Genomic DNA, 22,661 nt, shown 5'->3' with positions numbered 1-22,661 from the left:
ACATTCCTGGGAAGTGAAAGATATTACACATATTGTAGATGAGCAGGGTTGCACACACTATCAGACACCACAGATCCTGCATACCTTCCACACGGGGAACATCCATTACGACGCGGTTGTTACACCGCGCTACCATTACAATGCGGGCAATACAACGCAAGTCGTTACCACGACTTGCGCTGGAGGGCGATCTAGGCTAAGGAATAGTAGATTTACTATTCCAACTCCTTCCCTACTGTACGTAGGCTGGTGTTGGAATAGTACATTTTACTATTCCTAAGTCCAGCTCCCTACAGCGCAAGTCGTGGTAACGACTTGCGCTGTAAAGCCCGCGTTGTAATGGTAGTGCGGTGTAACAACCGCGTTGTATTGACATACAACCCTTCCACACACATTATACCAACTTCTATACCACCCGCAGGACTCCCCCAGCATCAATCTGTGGGCAAATATTTAGCCAATACCGTGTTCGATTGGTTACCACCAGCACAGCATCAGTTTTTATCACAACCCTTCACATTAGATGAGCTCCAGGAGGTGATCTCAGGTCTACCAACAAACAAAACACCAGGGTCAGAACTGAGTTTTATAAACGATACCAAGACCTACTAGCCTCACTTTTACTGGTGCTACGGAGAATCATGGACTGAACCCTGTGCGAGGCCACCGGTGTTAACTTGCTCAAGCCAGGGAAACCCCTTCGATACTGTGACTCCTACCTCCTGTTTTCACTGCTAAATTGTGACAACAAAATCTTACCCAAACTGATAGCTGACCGCCTACATCTACTACTCCTGGCTTTGGTGCGGCCAGAGCAGGCTGAGTTTGTGCTGGGTCAGTCAACTGCTCACAATCTGTGAACCCTGTTTGCTCTTTTGAAAGATATAGACCCAACATTGGATGCCAGAGCTGTATTTCTTGATGCCTCTAAGGCATTTGACTCTCTAGAAAGGAATTATCTTTGTACCACCTTTGCATGAATGGGGCTCCCTGGGGTGGATAACATTATTATACTCCAGTCCAACCGCTAAAATATGCATAAATAACAATTCCCCCCACCCCACTGCTCCCCCTCCCCCTTGTGGTGTGCTGGAGAACTAGGTTGGGGTGTCTCACCTCCCCGATCCTATTTGCGCTGGCTCTCGAACCCGTCACTGAAAAAATGGGTCAACACTTTGCACAATATGCCATTCGATATACATCCCGGCACATTCTTTTATCACTTTACGCGGATGAAATGACTCTTTATTTGAGGAATCCTAACATTAGTCTTAATGAACTGCTTCGTGAGCATTTGCGCTCTAGGTCGCTTTCAGGGGTTACCATTGACTGGAGTAAGTATATTTTTCTTGATGTGAGGTGCATACCACTTCACCCCTGACTTTCCTCTAAACTGGTGTGAAGACTTTGTCAAGTACCTGGGGATTTGGGTAAACAGGTGTACGGACGTGGTGATATGGTCGACAATTTATAAAATGAAGAATCAAATATCCCCTTGGATATCACTTCCTCTATACTGGGAGGCAGGATCAGTCTTATAAGAATGGTGCCTCTCCCCAAGCTCCCATACTTGTTTGTCAACATCCCACTCCCTCTCATGAAGTGCCCACTCAAGCAAATTCATACTCCATTCATTAAGTTAACGTGGGGTGACAAGCAACCCCGTATCAAGTGGGAGACCCTTATGCTACCCTTACACCTGGGAGGATTTAAGGCTCCGGAGCTATACTATCTGTGCACCCAGGCTCATTTTGCCTACTTCTGGCTCCGTCTTCACTTCGCATTGCGCCATCGAGGAGGACACTGTCACTCCTTGTGCTCTGTGCACTCTGATGGGGGATGTGTTTCAGCACTATTCAATGCATATGTCAACTGCGGTTGACCTTCCAGAGCCTGGAGCTTGCTTGGTTGGCAGAAGGTATCCATGCCTCTCTAAACACCATCTCTCCCTTTGCATCAGCATCCACAAATACCAGCCACACATGAACCCAAAACACTTTCTTAACTATCTCGCTAGGGAATCTCCAAATGTGGGGATTTATACCTCGCTAATACATTCAAGATGCGGGAAGGGTTCCTAGGCACTTCCCCGTACACCCCCTGGATGTTTTCTTGTATTATAGAATCAGAAGAGCCGTGGGGGCGAGTGCCACTGTTGTCCCAGTGAAGCCTTGCCCTGCCGGGCGCTGGAGTCTCTCCTCGAAAAACCTCCATGAAGCAACTAATTTCCAGATTATACTGGGCCTCATTGGAGGACACACCTGCCCTAGGGCACAATGCGCGTGCCCAGTTGGAGGAGGACATGGGTCTTGAGGTGACGACTAGAATGTGGTCTTGTTGTTCAGCACAGACGGGCCTGGTGTCTTCTAGTAGCAGGCTCCATATCATACATTACAAATTTCTACATTGAGCATATTATACTGACTGCGCATTGCACAGACTGGCCTATGTGAGGCGGCCAACTGCGAATGCTGTGGCTTCCTGGATGCAATGTTTCTCCATCTGGCGTGGTCATGCAGTGCAGTCCAGACGTTTTGGGGGAGGTGCTCACCACATTACCTACTATGATCGAAAACGAGGTTCCTTGGGACCCGAGGGTGGCAACACGGGGGCACCCACGTCTTCCACAGGAGATGTGCTGCTCATGTGCTTTTACTAGCCAAGCAGCTGTTTTCTTGCAGTTGGGGACGTGGAAGAGCACCCAAATAAAAGGCATGGGTGGACTCTCTCATTTACTGTAATGAACAATTAGACACTTACAATGTGCTACTGCCGCCATCTTCCAGGCCTAGAGACATACAAGCCCCTCCACATCCTTTCTTCAAGCTGTGATCACACATGCCAGAATGTTATTTTATGTTAAATGTATTTGTACAGCGCAACTAACAAGGAGCTTCTAGGACGCCAACTGAGCAACGTAACAGCTAGCAAGAGAAATACTGAAGTTGATTCAAGTAACCAGGTTATAGTGGTTTTCCTGAACTTACTAGGAAAACATTGGGAGCAGTATAAGTAGGCAGAGCGTTCCACAGTTAGGAAGATGCGGAAGAGGAAACTCTGTCTCCAAAGGCCACTGTCACTGTGATGGGAACCAGTAACAGAAACTAATTAGCCAATTGCAATGCTTTGTTGGGTTGATAGAGTAGGAACTCGGGTATCAGAAATTGAGGGTCGTGATGGTTCACAATAGTGAGCACTTTATGGCCTATTCATGAGTGGACCAGGAACCAGTGCAAGGGTTTCTGCTTCCATGTGATCTTGTTTTGAAATGCCCGTGAGGAGCAGAGCCGCACTGTTTTGGACCTGGTGGCGACAGCAGAAAGGTTTTCACGGTGCAGCCAGGTGATTACCATAGTCCATCTGGATTGCTTCAAGGTGTTTACCAGAGGTATATGTCAGTTCTAATCAATGTAAGGAAGTCGTTTTTTAGGATTGTAAGTTGTCCATAACTTGTCCATGACACCTTTGTCAAATGAGCTTCACGTGTGAGATTTGGATCCACTATGAAGCCTAAACTGCGGACAGTTTTAGAAGAGGATTGTATAATCTATGGTTGTGTTAAGGAATGAAGGAGAGGTGTTGATGGTAAGCAGCACCTCCATTTTGGATGGGTTACATGTGAGAAAACACGTGGGCATTCACCAACATGTTACAGTGAAGCAATTGGTCAGGGAGGCGACATTTAGTTTTGTGCTGTGGTTGTTGTTAGTGTTCAACTGTCCAAATATAATTTGAGTGTCATCAGCGTTTATATAGAAATGGGCCCACAGTTGGGCTTTGTGACTTCAATATGTTGATCATCGTTTTGTTAAGGGTATAGTAGGACGTGGTTTTAATTCGGGGGAATTGCAGGTATTTGGTGCTTTGTGAAGAAGGGTGGAAACAATCTGCAAATGGTCAAAATAGAATTTGCCTTTCTTGATGGTTGTAATGTCCAAATAAAAAGTGTATATTATTCTTGCAAATAGACCCACATTTTGGGGGCCCATCTCTAGGCATCCCATTGGTGATACATCACAATATTTTGGGGAGACGCTCCGCCCCAAATCCAATGGCACAAAGTAATGCTGCTTGCGCAATTTTTTCTAAAAGTACTCAAATGTATTCAAAGTTTTCCTGATTTTCATCCTATTTTTTCACTTAAATCCCTCTTTTTGTTCCACGCGTAGGGTAACATGCCAATTTTCAAGGGTTTCTCATGTTCCAGATTGTCCATCCGGACCTTTTTACAAGAACACGTACAAATGCAGCAATTTATCCAAGGCAGTATTTTATTAAACCCAATGCATTTTGGGCATTTCAAGCCCATCGTCAGGGGTCACTACAAGCAACAATGAAACAAGTGTTATTAATAAAACCATCAATATGTAGTCATACCAAAACCACAATAATCTGTGCGAAAATAAATGTATCCCTATTACCATTAAAACATCACTTTGTGCTTTTGCTAATGTCCCAATGAGTGTTCAATCAAGTAACATTCCCTTATTTTTGACCAGGCTGGCTCCAACCCTCTTCCCCATATATACCTCCCTTTACCAAATCTGTGATTCCCTCTAGCTGAAGGTTTGACCTTAAACCCAACTCTTTAACTTCTCTGTGTGTGCGCACTTTTTTCAAACTCTCCAGTATCTTCCCTTCCATCCATGCAACCATTCATTCCCCTTACCCAACAATTATTCTTTTCCTTACTCAACCATCTCCCCCTCCTCATACTCCTCACTATTGCTTCCAACCCTTCTCCTTGTCATACTCACTCTCTCATTTATCCATATGCCATTCACCTCATTTCCACCACGCACTCCTCCTCCATGCCCGTGTGCACATCTACTCATCATCTTCCCAGCACTCTCCCAGCCTCCAAAATTCGCAAACATCAAATGTCCCCGCCTCTTCCTGCACTACAACTCTCCTATCTACTGTTCATTCTCCCCAGGCCTCCGTCCACAATCTCATGTTTCGAACCATACTCTCATTCTGCAAAATACCACGTACCTGCCTGCACTCCATAACATTTCCTTCCTCCTCACATTATTTTAGCGTCTGTGTTTCCCGTACTTTTCAAACCACTTTTTTTTTAAAAGTGATGTTTTAATGGTAATAGGGATACATTTATTTTCGCACTGATTATTGTGGTTTTGTTATGACTACATAATGATGGTTTTATTAATAACGATTGTTTCATTGTTACTTGTAGTGAACCCTGACGATGGGCTCGAAATGCCCAAAATGCATTGGGTTTAATAAAATACTGCCTTGGATGAATTGCTGCATCTGTACGTGTTCTTGTAAAAAGGTCCGGATGGACAATCTCGAACATGAGAAACCCTTGAAAATTGGCATGTTACCCTACGTGTGGAACAGAAAGAGACATTTAAGTGAAAAAATAGTATGAAAATCAGGAAAACTTTTAACACATTTGAGTACTTTTAGAAAAAATTGCGCAAGCAGCATTACGCTGCGCCATTGGATTTGGGGCAGAGCGTCGTCCCAAAATATTGTGATGTAATATAGGGGTGCCACCTGGGCAAGGCACCACAAACCTGTGAGCACGCAACGTTGAACGAATGGTGTGGAAAAACATGATGAACTACGTCTAAAGAGGGTGTGCATTCCCAATCATTTAAAATTATCCCATTGATGATGCCAAGTCTGCCATGCCAGTATTACATGGCAGACCTGCCACTACAAACCATTTTTGCCCCATAACAGTCTCATCCATGTAAGTAGGAGCTGTTTTTGAGAGTGAGGTTTGCAATAAGGACCAATATGTACAAATTATGACTGGTGCAGCACAGCCGCTGCTACATAGATAGTACAACTACCGGGGTGAGGTATATTTGAAAGAGGCCATTAGTTACCTGTTCGATATTGTGAATTGTAAAAGTCATTTTACATTTTTTTTAAATTAAATATGATTTTCAAATAAATAAAGATGCTTTGCGTGTACTATTATTTTTGTGGCCATGATGGCTAATAGTGTTTCCTTTTCTCCTTTGTCTTCACAGCTCTACACAATGACCCTGGAGGTGTTTTCACCTTAAGAATGTCGATAGAAGGGCCACCACCAGTCAGTATGGAACATTGCGTCAGCCCTGTATGATGTGTAACAGGCCTGGTAATTGTATTTGCCACTGTAATATTGCTTGATGCCGTAAATGTTGTTTGTACTTGCTGTTTTTTGCTTTGATTGTTGCGGTAGTATTACCTGGGCTATGTATGAACTGCTTTCTCTTTCAGTGACAACCTGTCAATTTTATTCCTTTGCACGTGTCTAATGCACAGAGCACATCATGGCTGTGAGCCAAGAGTTCTCATAACCAAGAGGCACAACTCCTAACAAATTAGTGGACCTTCACTATAGTAGAACTCATCAGAATGGGTGCAAATTTACTGTTTTTTGCAATTCCCAAACATTGCCAGTAGCACTCTTGAAACGTTTCGCCAGTTGCAGATTTCTAGGTTTACTCCTGGCATTATCATGTGACATATTCACATGTTGCTATTTACCCAATGTAGAATTGTACACACAATTTATTTACAAATTGGGGTAAGGTAATCAGGCTTCACAATTGCACACTTTTTCTTTAAATATTATTTTCTGCACAGGCGAAAGAAAAGATTTTTTCCAGTTCTTAGCTAGAACAAATCTTGACCTATTTCCACAGTGGGAAAGGCAGAGAGCAATTTTCAAATGCCCACAAACTCCCATTTTTGAAGGCATTCACAAACTCACGAGGCAAACCATGTCTTGATAAACCGATGATGAAGCCTTGTGTTGGATTTACGCAGTCACGATGAGTAATAAGTGTGAGGCCTTTTTGATCCTATTGCCTTCTTATAGATGCCCATCCCTTTAACATGAGAAATATCCCTGTTTATTAAGCTGAACCAAAATCTTTAAAAACACGATTTTCTCACAGTGAGCCCTACTTTAATATTTTTGCTTTAGCGTAATCAAAAGCCTCAGATCTCTGAAAGCCCTGTAAAGTCCGGTGACAGTTCAGGGGGTGAGTATATGCCTAGAGAGATGGAACAAAGTTCTGGTGGCAACTTGTATGACCTTGTTGTGTCATGCAAAGGATAATTGGTGTAGGCCCACTCTCTCGAGCTAGTAAGTGATTTTGCTGTGTTTTTGATATTAAAGAAATAAACTATGATGGATAGAAGAAAAGATACATGTCGCACCATCACTCAAGTGGGTCTTTTTTTTACATGTTGTGGCAAGGCAGTGGTATCTGCTTGCAGGTATTTCCTTGTTTGTGTTTTGAAACTTCCCAGGGAACATCTCAAGTGTATTACACAATACAAAATGCATTGTACTCTGCTAGACACTCCCTGTTTTGGTTGCCTCAAGTTGAGCATGGATGTTTTATCACTCATTCTATTCACTTCCAACCACAATTAGAACGCATGACTTCACACTGGACCCAGGGGAGCACCTTTGTCACTCATAGAGGTTTAGCACCAGTAAACAGACAATTGAAATTATCATCCATTTTCTTGGCCTGACATTTTCTTTTTCTTTCCCCCTTTTTAGGTTGTGTATTAAAAAAACATTTTTTTCAATGAATACATCTCTTTTAAGAATAAAAAAGCAGATGCCTGGCAATGAGACTATAGGACAACAGATGACTTATTTCAAGTGTCCGAAGTAACCTTTTTCTAAGAAAACGAGAGGATTGCGCACAAAGCAGGCACCGGCCGGAATACGACCACAGACCGCTTTAGATTTGTTATTTGGCGGTGTGTTGGAGCCTCGGGCTGCCATGTACCAGCTTGTGACAGTGCTAGTCTGCGCCGCTCTGGACGTCCTGGCCATGTACTCGGCGCTCACGGCGGGTGCGGCCCAGGGCGTGCGTCCAGTCAACCAGAGCCGCGCGCTGCCCACGCTGCTCGCCAAAGTCAAGCGGCCCGCCGTCCCGCAGAACGTCACGACCCGGAAGAACCAATCGGTGCCGGACATGTGCCACGGATACTATGACGTCATGGGGCAGTACGACACCACGTTCAACTGCACGACGGGCACCTTCCGCTTCTGCTGCGGCACGTGCCACTACCGCTTCTGCTGTGAGCACCAGCACAAGCGGCTGGACCAGAACAGCTGCAGCAACTACGACACGCCGGTGTGGGCGGCCACATCACAGTCCAGCACAACCAGTGCCAACAGCGTCAACAACCCGCAGAAGGACCAGACCAACAGCACCGTCTACGTCATCTGCGGTGTCATCACGTTTACCCTGGCTGTGGGCATTGGAGCCAAGATCGCCTTCAATAAGGCCTCCCAACGCCCACAAGGCCGGGAGGTGCATGTGCCAAGGTGAGTGAGCAAGCAGTGCCAAGAATGTCTCCTCCAGGCGCCTGAGAGGGAGTGGCTTGAGGATATTGCTGTCCATCACGTTTAGCAATAAGTGGTTTCTTGACAGTGTGTGTGTGTGTTCCTTATATGGAGTCATTAGGTGTAACTAGGGTGACAAGAAGGCAAATTCTGGACAGTGACAGTACAAAATCACGACAAGGGGGCAACATTCAGGGCAAAATCATTTTCACCAACACATCTGAGGAGGTAGCACAGTTCTAAAAAAAGACAGGTGGCAGAAGTACAAGCTAAAATAGGTTTAAGTTATTTAGCTTGTATTACTTCTTGGAGTATTGAGGTAATATTCATATATAGCTGGTTATATTTAAAGATGAAAAAAATATGTATGTTTTACCCAACTGTTTTCATTTTATGTATCCAGCCTTGCTCCATCTTTTTTAATCTTTTTTAACTGCAATCTATTTTAAAAGCAAATGAATTTTATGTAATTTTAGTTGTACTTTCAAGGTCAAATTGACCAAAATAAAGGTAATACTGACTAACAAAAATAGCAAAGATATACTCCAAGCAGAATTTGACAACCGACATGAGGGGCAGTTTTCACACTTTTTCTCGAGTACCATGAATGATAGTGCCTGAAGCAGCGCAGTGTTGCTGAATGCTTGGAGTTCACAGGCAGTAGCACTCCTAGAGGGTATGAAACAGAGAGAGAAATGATGGTGCAAAAGGAAAAAAAGAGAGGGATATATACAGAGAGGGGGAGAGAGAAAGTTGGAACAGTGAGAGCGAACTTTGAGAGTAGAGGTAAGCAAGCAGGATCTGCCAGCTGAAAGACAAAAGAAACGAACAATGAAAAGAGGGCCAGAGAAGTCGCTAGGGCAGAGAAAGGAGCGAAAAACATACAGAAAGATGCTGAGGTTGACAGAGAAAAGATTGAAAAGAGAAAAAAAGTAGAGGGGGTTGTATAGAAGGCGAGGTGAGAACCAAAAGAAAGCATGTGGGGAGGGGCGAAAGGGCAGAGATGAATGGCAAGGTAGGAGATAGGAGGGAATAGGTACAGAAAAGGGAACTGAGAGAGAAAGAAGTTAAATATTGAGTGAGCAGGGCGATGATGTGAGGGTTTCCTTTGTAACTTGCATGTCACAGTTTACAATCCTAATTCTAATTCATCATATCCTTGAAAGAATGATGCTATTCTGCTCTTTCACGCAACTCTACTCAACACAGAAACTTCACTTACTGATCTGTGCTGCTTGAAATGTTTGTAAATATTCCACTCTATGATTTGGCACAAGTGCGAGACAAACTTTATCTTGGACCTTGCATAGCACTCTGCTGCCTTTTGGCTATGGTGATGCTACTGAAATAACATATACATAGCGAAAGAAAATCACTGTTAACAAAAGTCTGTTTTTCAAAGAATGAGGGTGAACTTAATCTAAGGTTTTAGCACCGAACATTTGTCGGGCAGGTTACATTGTGGTACTAGAAGATTTTTGGATTAGTGCACACCGGTCATGTTATGTTCCAAAATTCTAATTGTACTTTTTGTTCTCCATTAGCTTGAAATGTTAAAAAAAAAAACTTAACAGGGATGACAATAAAATGAAATCCCTCCTTTCATTGGCTATGCCTTCTTAATAGTCCATCCCACAATTGGCTCCTGAACAGCTTTTGTCTCAGGACCTGGGGCACTGCACAGGTTGCAGAAATGAAAGCTACGCCTAGATTCGGGCCAAAAAATTAGAAATGCGAGCCAACAAATTAACATGGTGAGCGCAGAGTCTTGTTTGGCTCTTAAAGTCCATGCACAAGCCGAGCCCTGAAAATGTTTGCCATGTAAATCATACAACATCATGTAAAATACAATAAACTCTCTTCATAATTAAAAAAAAGTGTCTTTCTTTAACATGTGGAAGCTTTCACATGAATATGTCACATTATAATACTGCACTGGGAAGCACTTCATAAAAATGATAGTTTTTAAACATGAACTTAGAACCACTGCTGTCCGGGTCCCCACTCTGACTACAATGCCATTAGTGAACTAAGAGGGAAGACAGTTGTCATATGAACCTTGTATGTGGCCCAGATTGATATAGAAGGAGCCACATTATAGTCTATTAAACCAAACGGAATAGGTTTGTGTACAGCTGGTATTCTGAACTCACATATTTGAAGGTGCCTTCATTTAAGAAAGTAAAGAAAAAGAAGGTATGGTTAAATAAAATATTTGTCTAAGATGCCACAATTTCGTTAAGGAGGAAGCCATGATTAATCCAGGTTTTTCTGTTTGACTTTGTAAAAATCAGCCACTAAATGTGTAATCCATTTGTCGCTCCTTTTTTCCTCAGGCGTTAATGCTTTGTTTTTAGCTCTATGTGCATGAAGGCAGAACGGTGGTGACAGGTACAACCCATATGAAAGCTCCACTCGTTATGGGCTCGAGGTTACATTCAGACTTCAAGCTGAGCTAGAGCCTGGCTTTAGGCTCAAGGCTGAGTCGAGCTTTCATCAGCTTACCCACCTCTGGGTACACCCCTGACAGGGCCAGCTTTAGTGCTGGTGGTAGCCAGCGTGACAGTCTTTGTTGGTGCCCTCACCAAAAGACTAACTTCTCCACATATTCCCTTACTTCCCCCTCCAATAGTGCCCCTTATCTCTACCTAGACCATCTCTCATGTGCATTTATTTTCTTTTAGAGTTCTGCTCATTCCAAGTATGTAAGGCAGGGTATTGGATTTTGTTACATCACACACGTATTATACAGAGACAATAACTTATATAAGTGTGTAAGTCAATGTATAGGAAATGTTACTTAAGACACTGAGAGCCAAAAAGTGTAGTAGTCACATGCGATCCATATTGGTAGGCGTTATATTTTAAGAGTGGCTTGTCTGGAGAAACACAAACTCCGGATTTAAAACATAACATATTGGTCGGGTTGTTTTTACTAATAAGTATTTCTTATCATCCAAAGGAACCCTAACTAGCTACCTTAGAATAATGAAAGATTGTGGAAGAAACAACTGCAAATAACAAAGGTAACTCTGTGACAACACAAGTAACCCACTGAGCTATCTATATAAAAACAATTATTCATCTGCATGTTACACTTTGTGCTTTGCAGGAGACACATTATTCCTCTGTAGTTACTTTGAGTCAAAGCTGGTACTAGGCAACACTCAGATGTCTCTAACAGATTCATTAAACACCAGAGTTAAACTGACACTTATGTTATGCCTGAAATTTGATAGCACACAAGGAATTTTGGATTCTATGCAAGATATTTCACAATGGAAATCCCCCACGCCGCAGAGCTTGGACCCTGGTGCGGTGGCACAAGCACTGGGACCAAAAGCAGACTGCCATGCCCAAGGCCGGAGCAGAAGGCGGCCCACCACATGCTGTAACTGTGCAGACTGGCTCATTGTCACCCTGTAGATGACAGCCAGCCAGGAGACCGATTGAGAATGGGCAGGTTGGCAGGGAGTGCAAGGTCAGGGAGGGGCTGCTGATGTCTCTTTAGCTCAGAGGTGGAGTGCAAGTTGGCTCCAACAGGGAGTTGAACAGCACTCTGAGTCTTCTCACAGGGGAACAGCACAGCTTGCTGCAATCCCCAGAATTACGGACAAAAGGCGTCCATAAAAGGGATCATCACCGACAACGAACGTGAGACATAAATAATGGATGGTCCATCAAATTTACGGACGGTTGGTCACCCTAGGTGTATCCCGGCACATCACTGACTCCTTCTGACCCAACACTGCTAGATTCTTCTGTGGTCCCAGATTGTCGAGACTGTACTAAACATCCCAATCGGCCAGTCCCTCACTGAGATTTTCCGCTGAAGGTTATATTCTTGAGAGTCAATTTGGAAAGCATTGTCGTGCTGACTTGGAGAAGGGGTGTGAGTCACATATTTTCTTATTTTAAAAAACAGAACATTGTTGCTAAAATGGTAATCGGTTTGCCATCCAACTCATTTTTAGTGCAGCTAAATTTAACTTTTAAAGCTGCTTTGTGCAAGGGAGTTTTTTAGTGTCTTTCATCCTTTCTAGTAAAAGGGTATTTCAAGACAGTAAACATACATTGCAAGTTACAACCTATAATTACAGGCAATGCAGTTGTGACAAAACAAATATGCATGCGCGAAGAAGAGAAAAAAGAGCACAAACCATTAAGAGTAGACCAAAAAGAGGGAAAGCTAACAGCAAAATGAAGGTCATGCTCGGCACTGGGCGGAATTTCACCTCAAAGCGTGAACCATATTTTAGGGGATGGAAAGAGAGATGGGACTAAGCGTTATTGTGATTAAATCAGTAATAGAAGCATATGAAAGATATGATTGTAGTACTCTGGAAGGGAGGTAAATTTAACTTAATACGGAAGCCTTCTACAAGTGCCAGGGGCCCCTATCAATCCATCCACTTACCAGTCTGGTACTTACATCATGTTGTTTTCAGACTCTGTGTGCATGGTTAAGTTGAGAGGGCACATGCTTAACGATACCCAAGGAGTGCTTAGATATGAATCATGAACACAGATTCTTTCGGTTGTCTCATGTTGAGTATATACCATGCTCGATAGCAAGGCTAGCTCTGGTATAGGACAGAAAATCACAAGGGCAGAAGGACCTTAAAGAGCAAAGAACAATTAACAGCGTTACTGTAAGCTATACTCTCCCTAAGTACTCAGGGCGTCATTTATGAAAAGTGACGCATCGCTGCGTGACAACAGTGATGCGCCACTTTTGATTGCGCCCTCCTTGCGACACCAATGATGCGTCATATTTACAGTATGACGCATCATTGCTCAAGGAGTTACAGATACGTCAGTATTTCTGACGTATCTGTATGTCGAAAAAGTGACGCATTGCTGGAGTGTGTCACAAAAGTGATGCAACTCCAGTAATGCGTCCTTTCACATGGGGCAAGCCCCATGTGAAAGGGCATGCGTCAGTCTTACGCCTGCTGTGAGGCAGGCGTAAGATATTGACGCATTTGCATCCTAGAAGTGGAGCAGTGAAATCTTATAGATTTCACTGCATCACTTCTACGACCCTTTCTTGCGTCAAAACGCCCCCCCTTGCATACATTATACCTGACGCAGGTATAATGTGGCGCAGGGGTTTACAAAGTGACACATTTACCTAGATGCGTCACTTTGTAAATATGGCGCAACAAGGCGCATTTTTTACGCCACTGGTGCGTCACAAAAAGTGACGCACCGGTGGCGTAAAAGTGACGCACAGCCTCATAAATGAGGCCCTGAGGGTATATACAGGGCGTAGAGAGACATTGTGGTCATGTTTAAGATTTCCATTGCAAATTAGTTTGTTGGTTTGCTAATAACTTTGGGTTAGGCGAAAAGCTGTTTGGAGATTTATTACATTTAGTATCTCCATTCTCTAGTCCAAAAGGAACTTTAGCTTTTTTGCTGCAGCAAAAGCTGCTGAGTGGAATTACACCAACACTTTGCATATAGGTACTTTTTTGATAAATGCCCTTTTTTATTACAGCTTTGTGAAAGTCTTTTCTCTAGTTTTTCTCAAATGTGAGTTACAAATAGGTGTCTGATGGACTTCGAAAGGTTGACTTGTTTATAGTTTGCATTTAGGCACAACAGTGGTTGAGAACTAATCATAAATGGTAACACAAATGCAAATAACTGACAAAGCTGATTTTCACATAGAGCCTGGGGTACTCGAAGAGTTCGACAACAGTCCGAGAATAACCACAGTCTGATTGTTTGTCATTTTATTATGCCGTCAGACAGCTGGGACTTTGCATACAAATTGATATTTCCATCTAGAAATAAAGCCTTATTCTGCTTTCTTGCAATACCATTTACTAAAACGCACAGCACCCCACAAAATGTCAGTCTTCAGTAACGAGATTATAGCTAAACCACCAAACATCAATGCATTAAAAAAAAATTGTAAATTATAAAAGTCTAAAATATACAATCTGTTAATAGGAAAATGCACATAAATGAGAAAATGCTGTTAATTCGTCCTAATGAGACAGGCATGCGTATCCTGTGTAATTGTGAATATGGTTTTGCTTGTGTGGGAAACACAGAGCATACCAGACCCAACCGGCAACCATCCCTAAATAACTATTTTTTTGTACCTTCTCCAGGGCCTTGGTGGATATCCTGCGACATCAGTCCATCACTTCAAACCGTACTGAGCGGAACAACAGCACAAGCCTGGGCTCTGGACAGCAGGATAACGGACCGTCTCGGCCGCCCAAGAACCTCTACAACCCCGTGAAGTCTGCCAAAAACAACCATGGTGAGTGCAATGAAACTCAGCCCAGATATGGTTTTGATGCAGGGGTGCCTTGCTCATGCTGTCCATATTGTTCCATAATGTTCTGCTCGTCTTGATAATGTATCAGTGAAGGGAATCTTGAAGGGAATCCTCAATGCTCAGCACCCCTGTTCGATAGGTGAGTGTTGTGTCCCTAATGGAATAGAGATAGAAGGCACCGAGCCGGGCAAAGCTACTCTACTCTGACTTCAACGGTCCCAGCAATGTGTTGATATCACAATTGCTTGGACGCTGGACTAGAAGTCAGCCTGTCTCCGGAGAGTTTGAGGTAGTTCAAGAAGAACAAAGGGATCGAGCCCATCTGATGGTCATGCTTGCTCCTCCTCAGGGGTGACAGGGGGTGTTTGTGGTGGTGCACCTCCATAATACATTTATTTTCTGGCAAACAGTTGGGTACAGGTGCTTTCAGTTGGGTATGGTGAGGTTGCTCTCGGATTTCAGAAATAATGTTTACATAAATTCAGGCAAAAACGCACACACTCTCTCTCTCTCACTCTTTCTCTCTACTTTGAAAGTCCTAAAAAATGTTGGTTATTTAACAAAAGATTGTCTTTACTCTCACTTAGCACCCCTACCAATCTGCGTTTGTCTCCTTTTCAACTGCCCTGCTTATTGTATAATGTATTTTAACATTATATGCCAGTGTAATATTTGGAAAGTATGAAGCTCACCCCCCATCTTACTCACCAAGCTCCACCCGTGCTCCTGCTCTTGAGCCAGCCATGCTACCTATATGTCCTTATACTTGCAATCAGTGCTGGTTTTTGTATCTAGCCAGATTTTCCAGTGGATATCAGTAAATCATCTAAATTTCTGCCCAGCTATCCCACTTTAGCTAAGACTTTGCACCTTTTTGTTTAAACAGTAGATACATTCAGGAATAATGCACCAGGAACCTAAGACCACATTTGCTATGCCTCTTTGGAAATAAATAGCCAAGCATGCTTTACCCTACCTAGGCTTGATAGTAGGGGGTGGGTCGGCATATTGCAACATCTTAGTGAATTAGATAAATGTAAAACCAGAACAAACAGCCTTCCACCCATCTCGTTTAATTCAGTCCCTTGTGGATTTGCAAGTAGTCTTCAACATCATCAACTATGCTATACTCCTCTCTCATCTCTACCCATCCATAAAGATGTTTGTATTAAAGGCCTGGCATTAAACTGGAACACATGCTTTTTTATCTGATTAATCTCTGCAGGTATTTTATCTGTAGCTAATGGTGTCAATGATGGATTCTCGTAAGGATCTGACTTCTTTCAGATCTTTTTTCAACATATACATGTTGTCCTTCATTAGAATAATCCGAGGTTTTAGTGTTGACGTATTCAATAATGCTGATGACACCACATTGCTCTTTAAGCTCTGAGCAAGACCCTCCGGCATTACATTTTTTTATAATGTGTCTACTCTCCATCTAAGATTTGATGTGTATCACGGTTATTAAAATGCACACCACCAAAATGGACTTCTTGATGACTAGCGCCCAAACTGAAATGTGACCAAACACCGTATAGAACATGCCTTTAGGAGAATGTCTGTCTCCAGTTAATAACCTTACGATGCCCATGGACGGAGAGTCCCAATTGTGCTCAAAGATTGCAGCAGCTGTGAAGACATTCTTTCAGCTAAAGTTGTTGAAACATATATTTCCTATATTAATTTCCACATAAAGTCCTAGCTACAGATTTAAAGAGATAGCTAAGGAGTTCAGAATCTTGGTGTGGCTATCTATGATGAGCTGTCAGGATGTCACGAGGGTTGGATAGTCTAGTTATGTATGTATGTGTGTATGTATGCATGTGTTATGTGACACTGCACAGGATCAAAGGCCATGATACTGTTAGTGATTAATAGCAGAAGTAGCTGGTATCTGGAAGCATAAGTGTAGTATTATTGTATTGTGATGTACGGTTCTTTAATAAAGTGTGTCTTCCTATATTTGAGCAGGATTGGGGCAGTTCTGGTGGCTACAGGGATATTGTTCAACAGCCAGGGTGCATAGATAGAAAATACCTTTTGCCTTTTTTTCCTCACAATTTTTTGTCTACAGTCAGATGGTGTCCTGGCAGAGGGTGCACCAAGAGCCACCAGAGAAGGTGAACATAACAGCCAGATAGACAGGGGTGCTGGCTGTGTTCACTTTGGGAAAGGTGTAAGTGGTTTTGAAGATGTCGTTGGCTTACAAGTGGATTTAGATATGTTCTATCAGGAGGGGGAGATGTGTTCATGTTTTTTTAGGCCCTGATGAGATGTGCTGCAGTGTGTAGGATGCCCTTAACAGGGGCCAATGTGGTGTCTGGGCAGCCCCATAATAAGGCATTTCCACCATCTAGATGCAACTGTACGAGGGCTTGAACAGTAGCTCTGAAGTCATTCTCTTGGAGGAATGGATTAACTTTTTTTAGTAGAGGGAGCTGGTATCAGACTTGGATTCGTTAGCAATGTTTTTCTTGGGGGTCATTTTGAAGTCAAGGAGGAATCCAAGTGACTTTGCATCAGGTCAAAGTTTTGGTTTGAAGCTGTCAAGAATCATGTCATTCAGCCAGGTTTGGAATGTATTTCCAAATTGTTCTTGGCAAATAATAGCAATTCTGTTTTAATGGGGTTGAACTCCAAGTAGGTGGTGAACATTCGTGCCTGGACGAGGTGCAAGAACTACATAAGGCACTGGGTGCCTGGAGCAGAGGAGGCTTAGAAATGGAGCTGTGTGTCGTTAGCATTTTGGGGTACTTTATAATGTTTTTATCAGTATGTGGAGCCCTTTAGGGTTCCATGTAGAGGCTGACGAGGACAGGGGCTGGATGGAACCCTGGGGGACTCCACATGTGACAAGGATCGTCGGGGACTCAGTGGTGCCCAGGTGCCTGGAATGTTGTAGTTTGAAAAGGCAGAGGAGAACCATTGAAGGGCGTTGGTACTGAATCCCATTTAATACTTCAGGGAGTGCATGAGGGTGGAGGGGTTTACAGCATTGAAGGTAACAGGGATCACCTTCTTCTGTGGCCATAAGGACATTGCATATAAATTGCAATGTAACTCCCCGTGCTGCAGCAAGGTTTGAAGGCAGATTAGTAGTCATGCAGGAGAAGGTTGGCCATTATGTACACCTTTGTACATCTTTGTACACCCCTTTGCGCAGCCTTCGTTCTGCCGGCCAAAATTTGGCACTTGTCCCCCGTTTTAAAAAATGTAGATTGGGTGGCCGATCGTTTACGGTCTTAGCCTCTAAACTATGGAACGCACTTCCTGCCTACATTCGCTCTTTGGATGACCTTTTTGCTTTCAGAAAAGCTGTCAAAACTCATTTCTTTCCTCTGTCTTATTAATCACTCCCTATTTTTTCTGTGTTGTTAGTTATGTTACCTTTTCCAGATAAAGCGCCGGGACGCCCCTTAGCTGGGGCAGCTGTGCGCTTAAAAAATCCAAATAACATAACATAACATTATGTTGTCTTAAAGTTGAACATAGACTGCTTTTTGATAATTTTTCCAATGAAGGGGAGGTGAGTAATGGGCCAAAAGTTGGCAAGGTGATCCCAATTTAGTGTAGCTTTCTTCATAAATATGAGAGGATCTGACCTATCTTGAAAGATTCTGTGAAACAGCCTTGAGTAAGGGAGGCAGTTATAATAGTAAGTATAGGTGAGAGAGTTTTTCCAGAGAGATATTTGACGAAGGACATCATAGGAAGTGGGTGTGAAGGTGATGAGTATTTCAGACATATATGTAATAGGCAGGAATTTTTAAAGATGCTCATTTGCAAGGGGATGTATTTAAGAAGAGAAGCTGGCTTGGTGTTTCCGGTGTGATGTTACATCTGTTTTTCTACTTAAGAAAGGGTGCAAGATGGTAGTATGACACTTGTAACCCTATGAAAAGGCTGTTCTAATTCTGATTGGCTAGGACTCACTCTCTGTGGAGAATGGAGAAGAGCACAAATGTATTTTTTCAAATTTGCACTTACTCATGATTTGGTTGGTTGGCAAGATATCCCCATTATAGTCAGATAGGGCTTCAGAAGTCTTGGGGGACTGGAATACCATATTGTCAATAGGCCTTGTAAAAGACGTAGCTCACAATTTACATGAAAATAAAATATGTTGCTAGGGGTGCTGGAAATCTGTGAGAGTTTACATGAGTTCCAAACACCGGAGAGGAACCTGCATTGTATAGAAACTTGGAATGAACTATAGTCAAGGTGGCGGATCCTGAGTCTCTTCTTCTTGCGATGAACATTGATGATGTTTACAGCATTAAATAACTTCCTGTAGAAAAGTGGAGAGGTCAACTCTAATCAGAGTTTACTATAGGGAATTCGACACTGGACACTTTTCAGTGGTTACATTCTAAAGCATTAGTGCTAAGTTCCTGAGGTGTTCCAAGAACAATGAGACTGCTTGATACATGTCTTACACCAGTGTTTCCCAAACTGTGGGTCTCGGCCCACTGGTGGGCTGCCAGCCGATTTTTGAGGGGCCACAACATTTGCTGTGCTTTACACATAGAGGCCACATATTAGGTTATGTCTTCTGACAAACTGCTGCTTATTTTTTCAACATGGTGATTGGTGTTTACAAACTTCTCTCACTTTTCAGTCAGAGAAATAAAAGTAAAGTGAATTATGTGACAATCATGCTGGGGTGCAGGGAGAGTGAAAGGAAAGGCTGCTGGATGTCATGATTTTAATAACAGACAACAAAATGTAAAAATCTGTAAAATATGGACTGTACACAGTCAACAGTTAGAAAGTAAACATGAAGCACATTTTTTGTAATTTAAAACAATTCACGTTATTTGCTGATATTTACCGAAGCCCGATTTCCCGACATTATCATTTGTAATGAATATAGTTTTGTCTGTAAAATTGTATGTCTGTGCAAATAAGTGGGCTGCAAAAGTTTGTCATTCTAAAAATTAGGTCGGGAAGATTACGAAGCACTGTCTTACACATATCATCGGACCAATGCCACACAGTTAGCAAAGCAGCACTACTCTAATAGCACTCCTCACTTCTCACATAATCATGTCCGTCAATCAACTGAATATATTATTTAGTCCATACTAAGGCATGGTAATCACCAAAGCCTAATGGTCAGCAAAGGTGATGCTGCCACAACATCACATTCCAGTCTTCAGATAATCATTCATAAACGAAAACAACAGAAAATGTTAGACCAAATCACACACATGCATGTGCAAGTTGACAAAATGATGCTGCCACAAAATCACATCACACTCACCCAAATCATACATTCTATCACCACCCTCACACGCATTTTTGGGGGAGAGGAGCTGGCCTAACGGCTAGGGCGCTCGACCTCGGACCTGGGGATCTGGGTTCGAGTCTCGGTAACGACGCCAAAAAACCTCCTGTGATTCTGGGCAAATCACTTAATCTCCCCGTGCCTAAAATGAATGCGTGTCCTCATGTAACGTAACTGGTGCTAAGTAAAGCGCTCTGATACCCGATTCAGTTCGGGTCTAGTTCGCGCTATATAAAACTCAGTAAAAAAAAAAAAAAACACATAACACAGCACCAATGATATATCACTGAAAAAGCAATGCCTCACACCAGCCAGTCAACCCCTCATCACCAATATATGTATCAAATAGCAATACCCCTCATCAGTACCCCTTCATTACCGAGATCATGGACCTGACTAAACTTGACATGATGTATAGCTTATAGTTCACTAAGACTTGATTGTTCAACAGTATCCCTTCCCTCACATCAATCCCAATGACCCAACTCCGTTACCCTGGAGGATCTTGGAGCATATACACCTCCCCAGTGAACCGCTCCATGGTGACCTCCTGGGCCAGGCTGTTTTAACTTGGATTGGTTTTTTCAATGCATACTATGTTTTTTTCTGTAGTAGCTCGCTTGTGCAACCTTTAGCAAATTTCATTTGTCACTTGTACTAGCTTTCTATAATTATACTACTACTAGCTTACTTTTGATCGATGTGTCTATTTTATGTTGAGATACATGCTTGTTAATTGACTTCACCAATGCCTGTTTTTTTGTTTGGTGCTTTCTCTTGTTATCCTTTCCACCGCCCTCTTCAGTGAGAGATCATTGAAAGTTGGAATGCACTATGTAAAGCACCATTGTTATAGCACTGATTTTCTTTTTGTAGCAGAATATTTAACAAACTATTCCACTGCAGGAAGGAGAAAAGGGAGTATAAAACAACATATTATTAGACAGAGTCCTTAATTAAAGTTTCATCATGACTCAGAAGCTGCTCCTAGCTGTTGGTGAAGCCTAAGAATCTGTGCATGCTCTAGTGCTTTTGACAGCATCTCCTGCTGGGCTCAGCGTAAATCTGACGCTGCTTGTAAAGAATAGATCATAAACAGAACTGTCTGTTGGTCCAGTGACTGGAGGACGCTGAATAGTTGTTTACATGTCAGCGAGCCCAATGTCCAAAGTATTTAAAGAAATCAGTCATTCTTCAGATGTACAGTGCCTACAACCAGGAGGCAAATCTGGCTCTCCAGAAGTAATGGTATTCCAACCAAACATTGTGCAAAACATCATAATGTCAAAAGCATCATGGGACAGAATATAGAGGATAAGAATATATCATTATTTTGGTATCATTTTTAAATATGGTCATATATAATATAGCTTTATTTAATACAGGTGTATGAACTATTGTTTTATTTCGTTTGATAAATATTAGCTATTTTGGTATTGTAAGTTATTAGTATTATAATAATACTTCTACTTAATTTGTTTTCGTACAGTTTGAATTTTAAAAAATCATACACAAATTTACAATTAGCAATTGTTAATTTAGTAATGGGTTCTTGAATTTGTAGGGGATTAGGGTAGGAAGTTTTTTAAAATGTAAATTATTGTTTGTAATTTATAAATAATTCTATACGTAATTTAATTGTTTAATTCATATTATATATGTAAATTAAATCATTGATTTACTGGTATTGTAATTTGTGTTGATTACTAATGTTTGTTAATTGGTTGATTCGTTTATTTAATTATTAAATTGTGTAAATTAATGTTATATTTATTATTTTTTTACCTTTTATATTGCTTTTTAATCCATGTTATATGAGCATATTTTCATTTTTCTAATATTAATATTGTTACAGTCATTTTATTTGCTGTATTTATTTTATTGGGTAGTAGGGAGGGGAATGTTTTAATGTAAAATATGTTTTTATTCTTTTATTTTACTTTTTTATTTGTAATATAAAATGTGTATTTTTGAAATTAATTTTGTTTTATACTTAATGAATACACACATTCCTTTAAATATTTAATTTTAAAAAATGTAGCAGTGGGAACAGTAAATCTGACCCCTTAAAAGTCCAGTACTTTCACTACTGTTCCTTAGGTTGAAGTTAGAATAATAAATATGACCACTCCAAAGTACAATGTTTTCCTTACTTTTGATTATGTTGGAGTGGGAATAGTAAATGTGACGCCTCTAAATTCCACCACTTTTCCTGCTGTTGCTCGGATTGGAGTTGGAACAGTGAATTTCACCACGCCAAAGCTTAATACTTTACCTTCTTTTACTTAGTTGGATTTGGAGTGGGAATAGTAAATCTGACCTTTCCAAAGTCCAACACCTTTCCCTACTTTTGCTTACATTGAAGGGGGATAGTACATTTGACCCCTTCAAAGTACAAATCTCTCCCTACTGTTGCTCATATTGGAGTGGAAACTGTAACCCAAATTTCAACAAAATTTCAAGTAAATAATTTGTTATTAGCTTTTTCCATTTGTTTTTCAATAATTTGTTTATGTTGTTATGATATGCATTTTATTTTTTAATATGTAGCTGTTGACATTACAATTAATTTGTGTATATATTTTTTATACTTATGTGTAAATAGTACGTTTATAAAATAATATGATTATTCCTTTTTGCAACTATTTTAAAGTATCTGTTTTCATTTTATGTTTGTAAGTTACATGTTTTGTAATATATTTTTTTTTCTATAGGTATTCTTTTAATGTAACATT

At 41.6% G+C, this 22,661-nt stretch overlaps 1 protein-coding gene across 1 annotated transcript in view; it reads left to right on the top strand.

Moving 5' to 3' along the window:
• The first annotated feature begins 7,769 nt into the window (after nt 1-7,769).
• SHISA7 (shisa family member 7) overlaps nt 7,770-22,661 on the top strand; it is a 92,979-nt gene continuing 78,087 nt past the window's right edge. The window contains exons 1-2 of the mRNA XM_078650904.1: nt 7,770-8,320; nt 14,464-14,618. Coding sequence (XP_078507030.1) covers nt 7,770-8,320; nt 14,464-14,618 — 706 coding nt within the window. The remainder of the gene's footprint in view (nt 8,321-14,463; nt 14,619-22,661) is intronic.

This window comes from Lissotriton helveticus, chromosome 7 (genome assembly GCF_964261635.1).
Source record: "Lissotriton helveticus chromosome 7, aLisHel1.1, whole genome shotgun sequence".
Classification (NCBI taxonomy): domain Eukaryota; kingdom Metazoa; phylum Chordata; class Amphibia; order Caudata; family Salamandridae; genus Lissotriton; species Lissotriton helveticus.
This window is presented reverse-complemented; position numbering and strand designations above follow the sequence as displayed.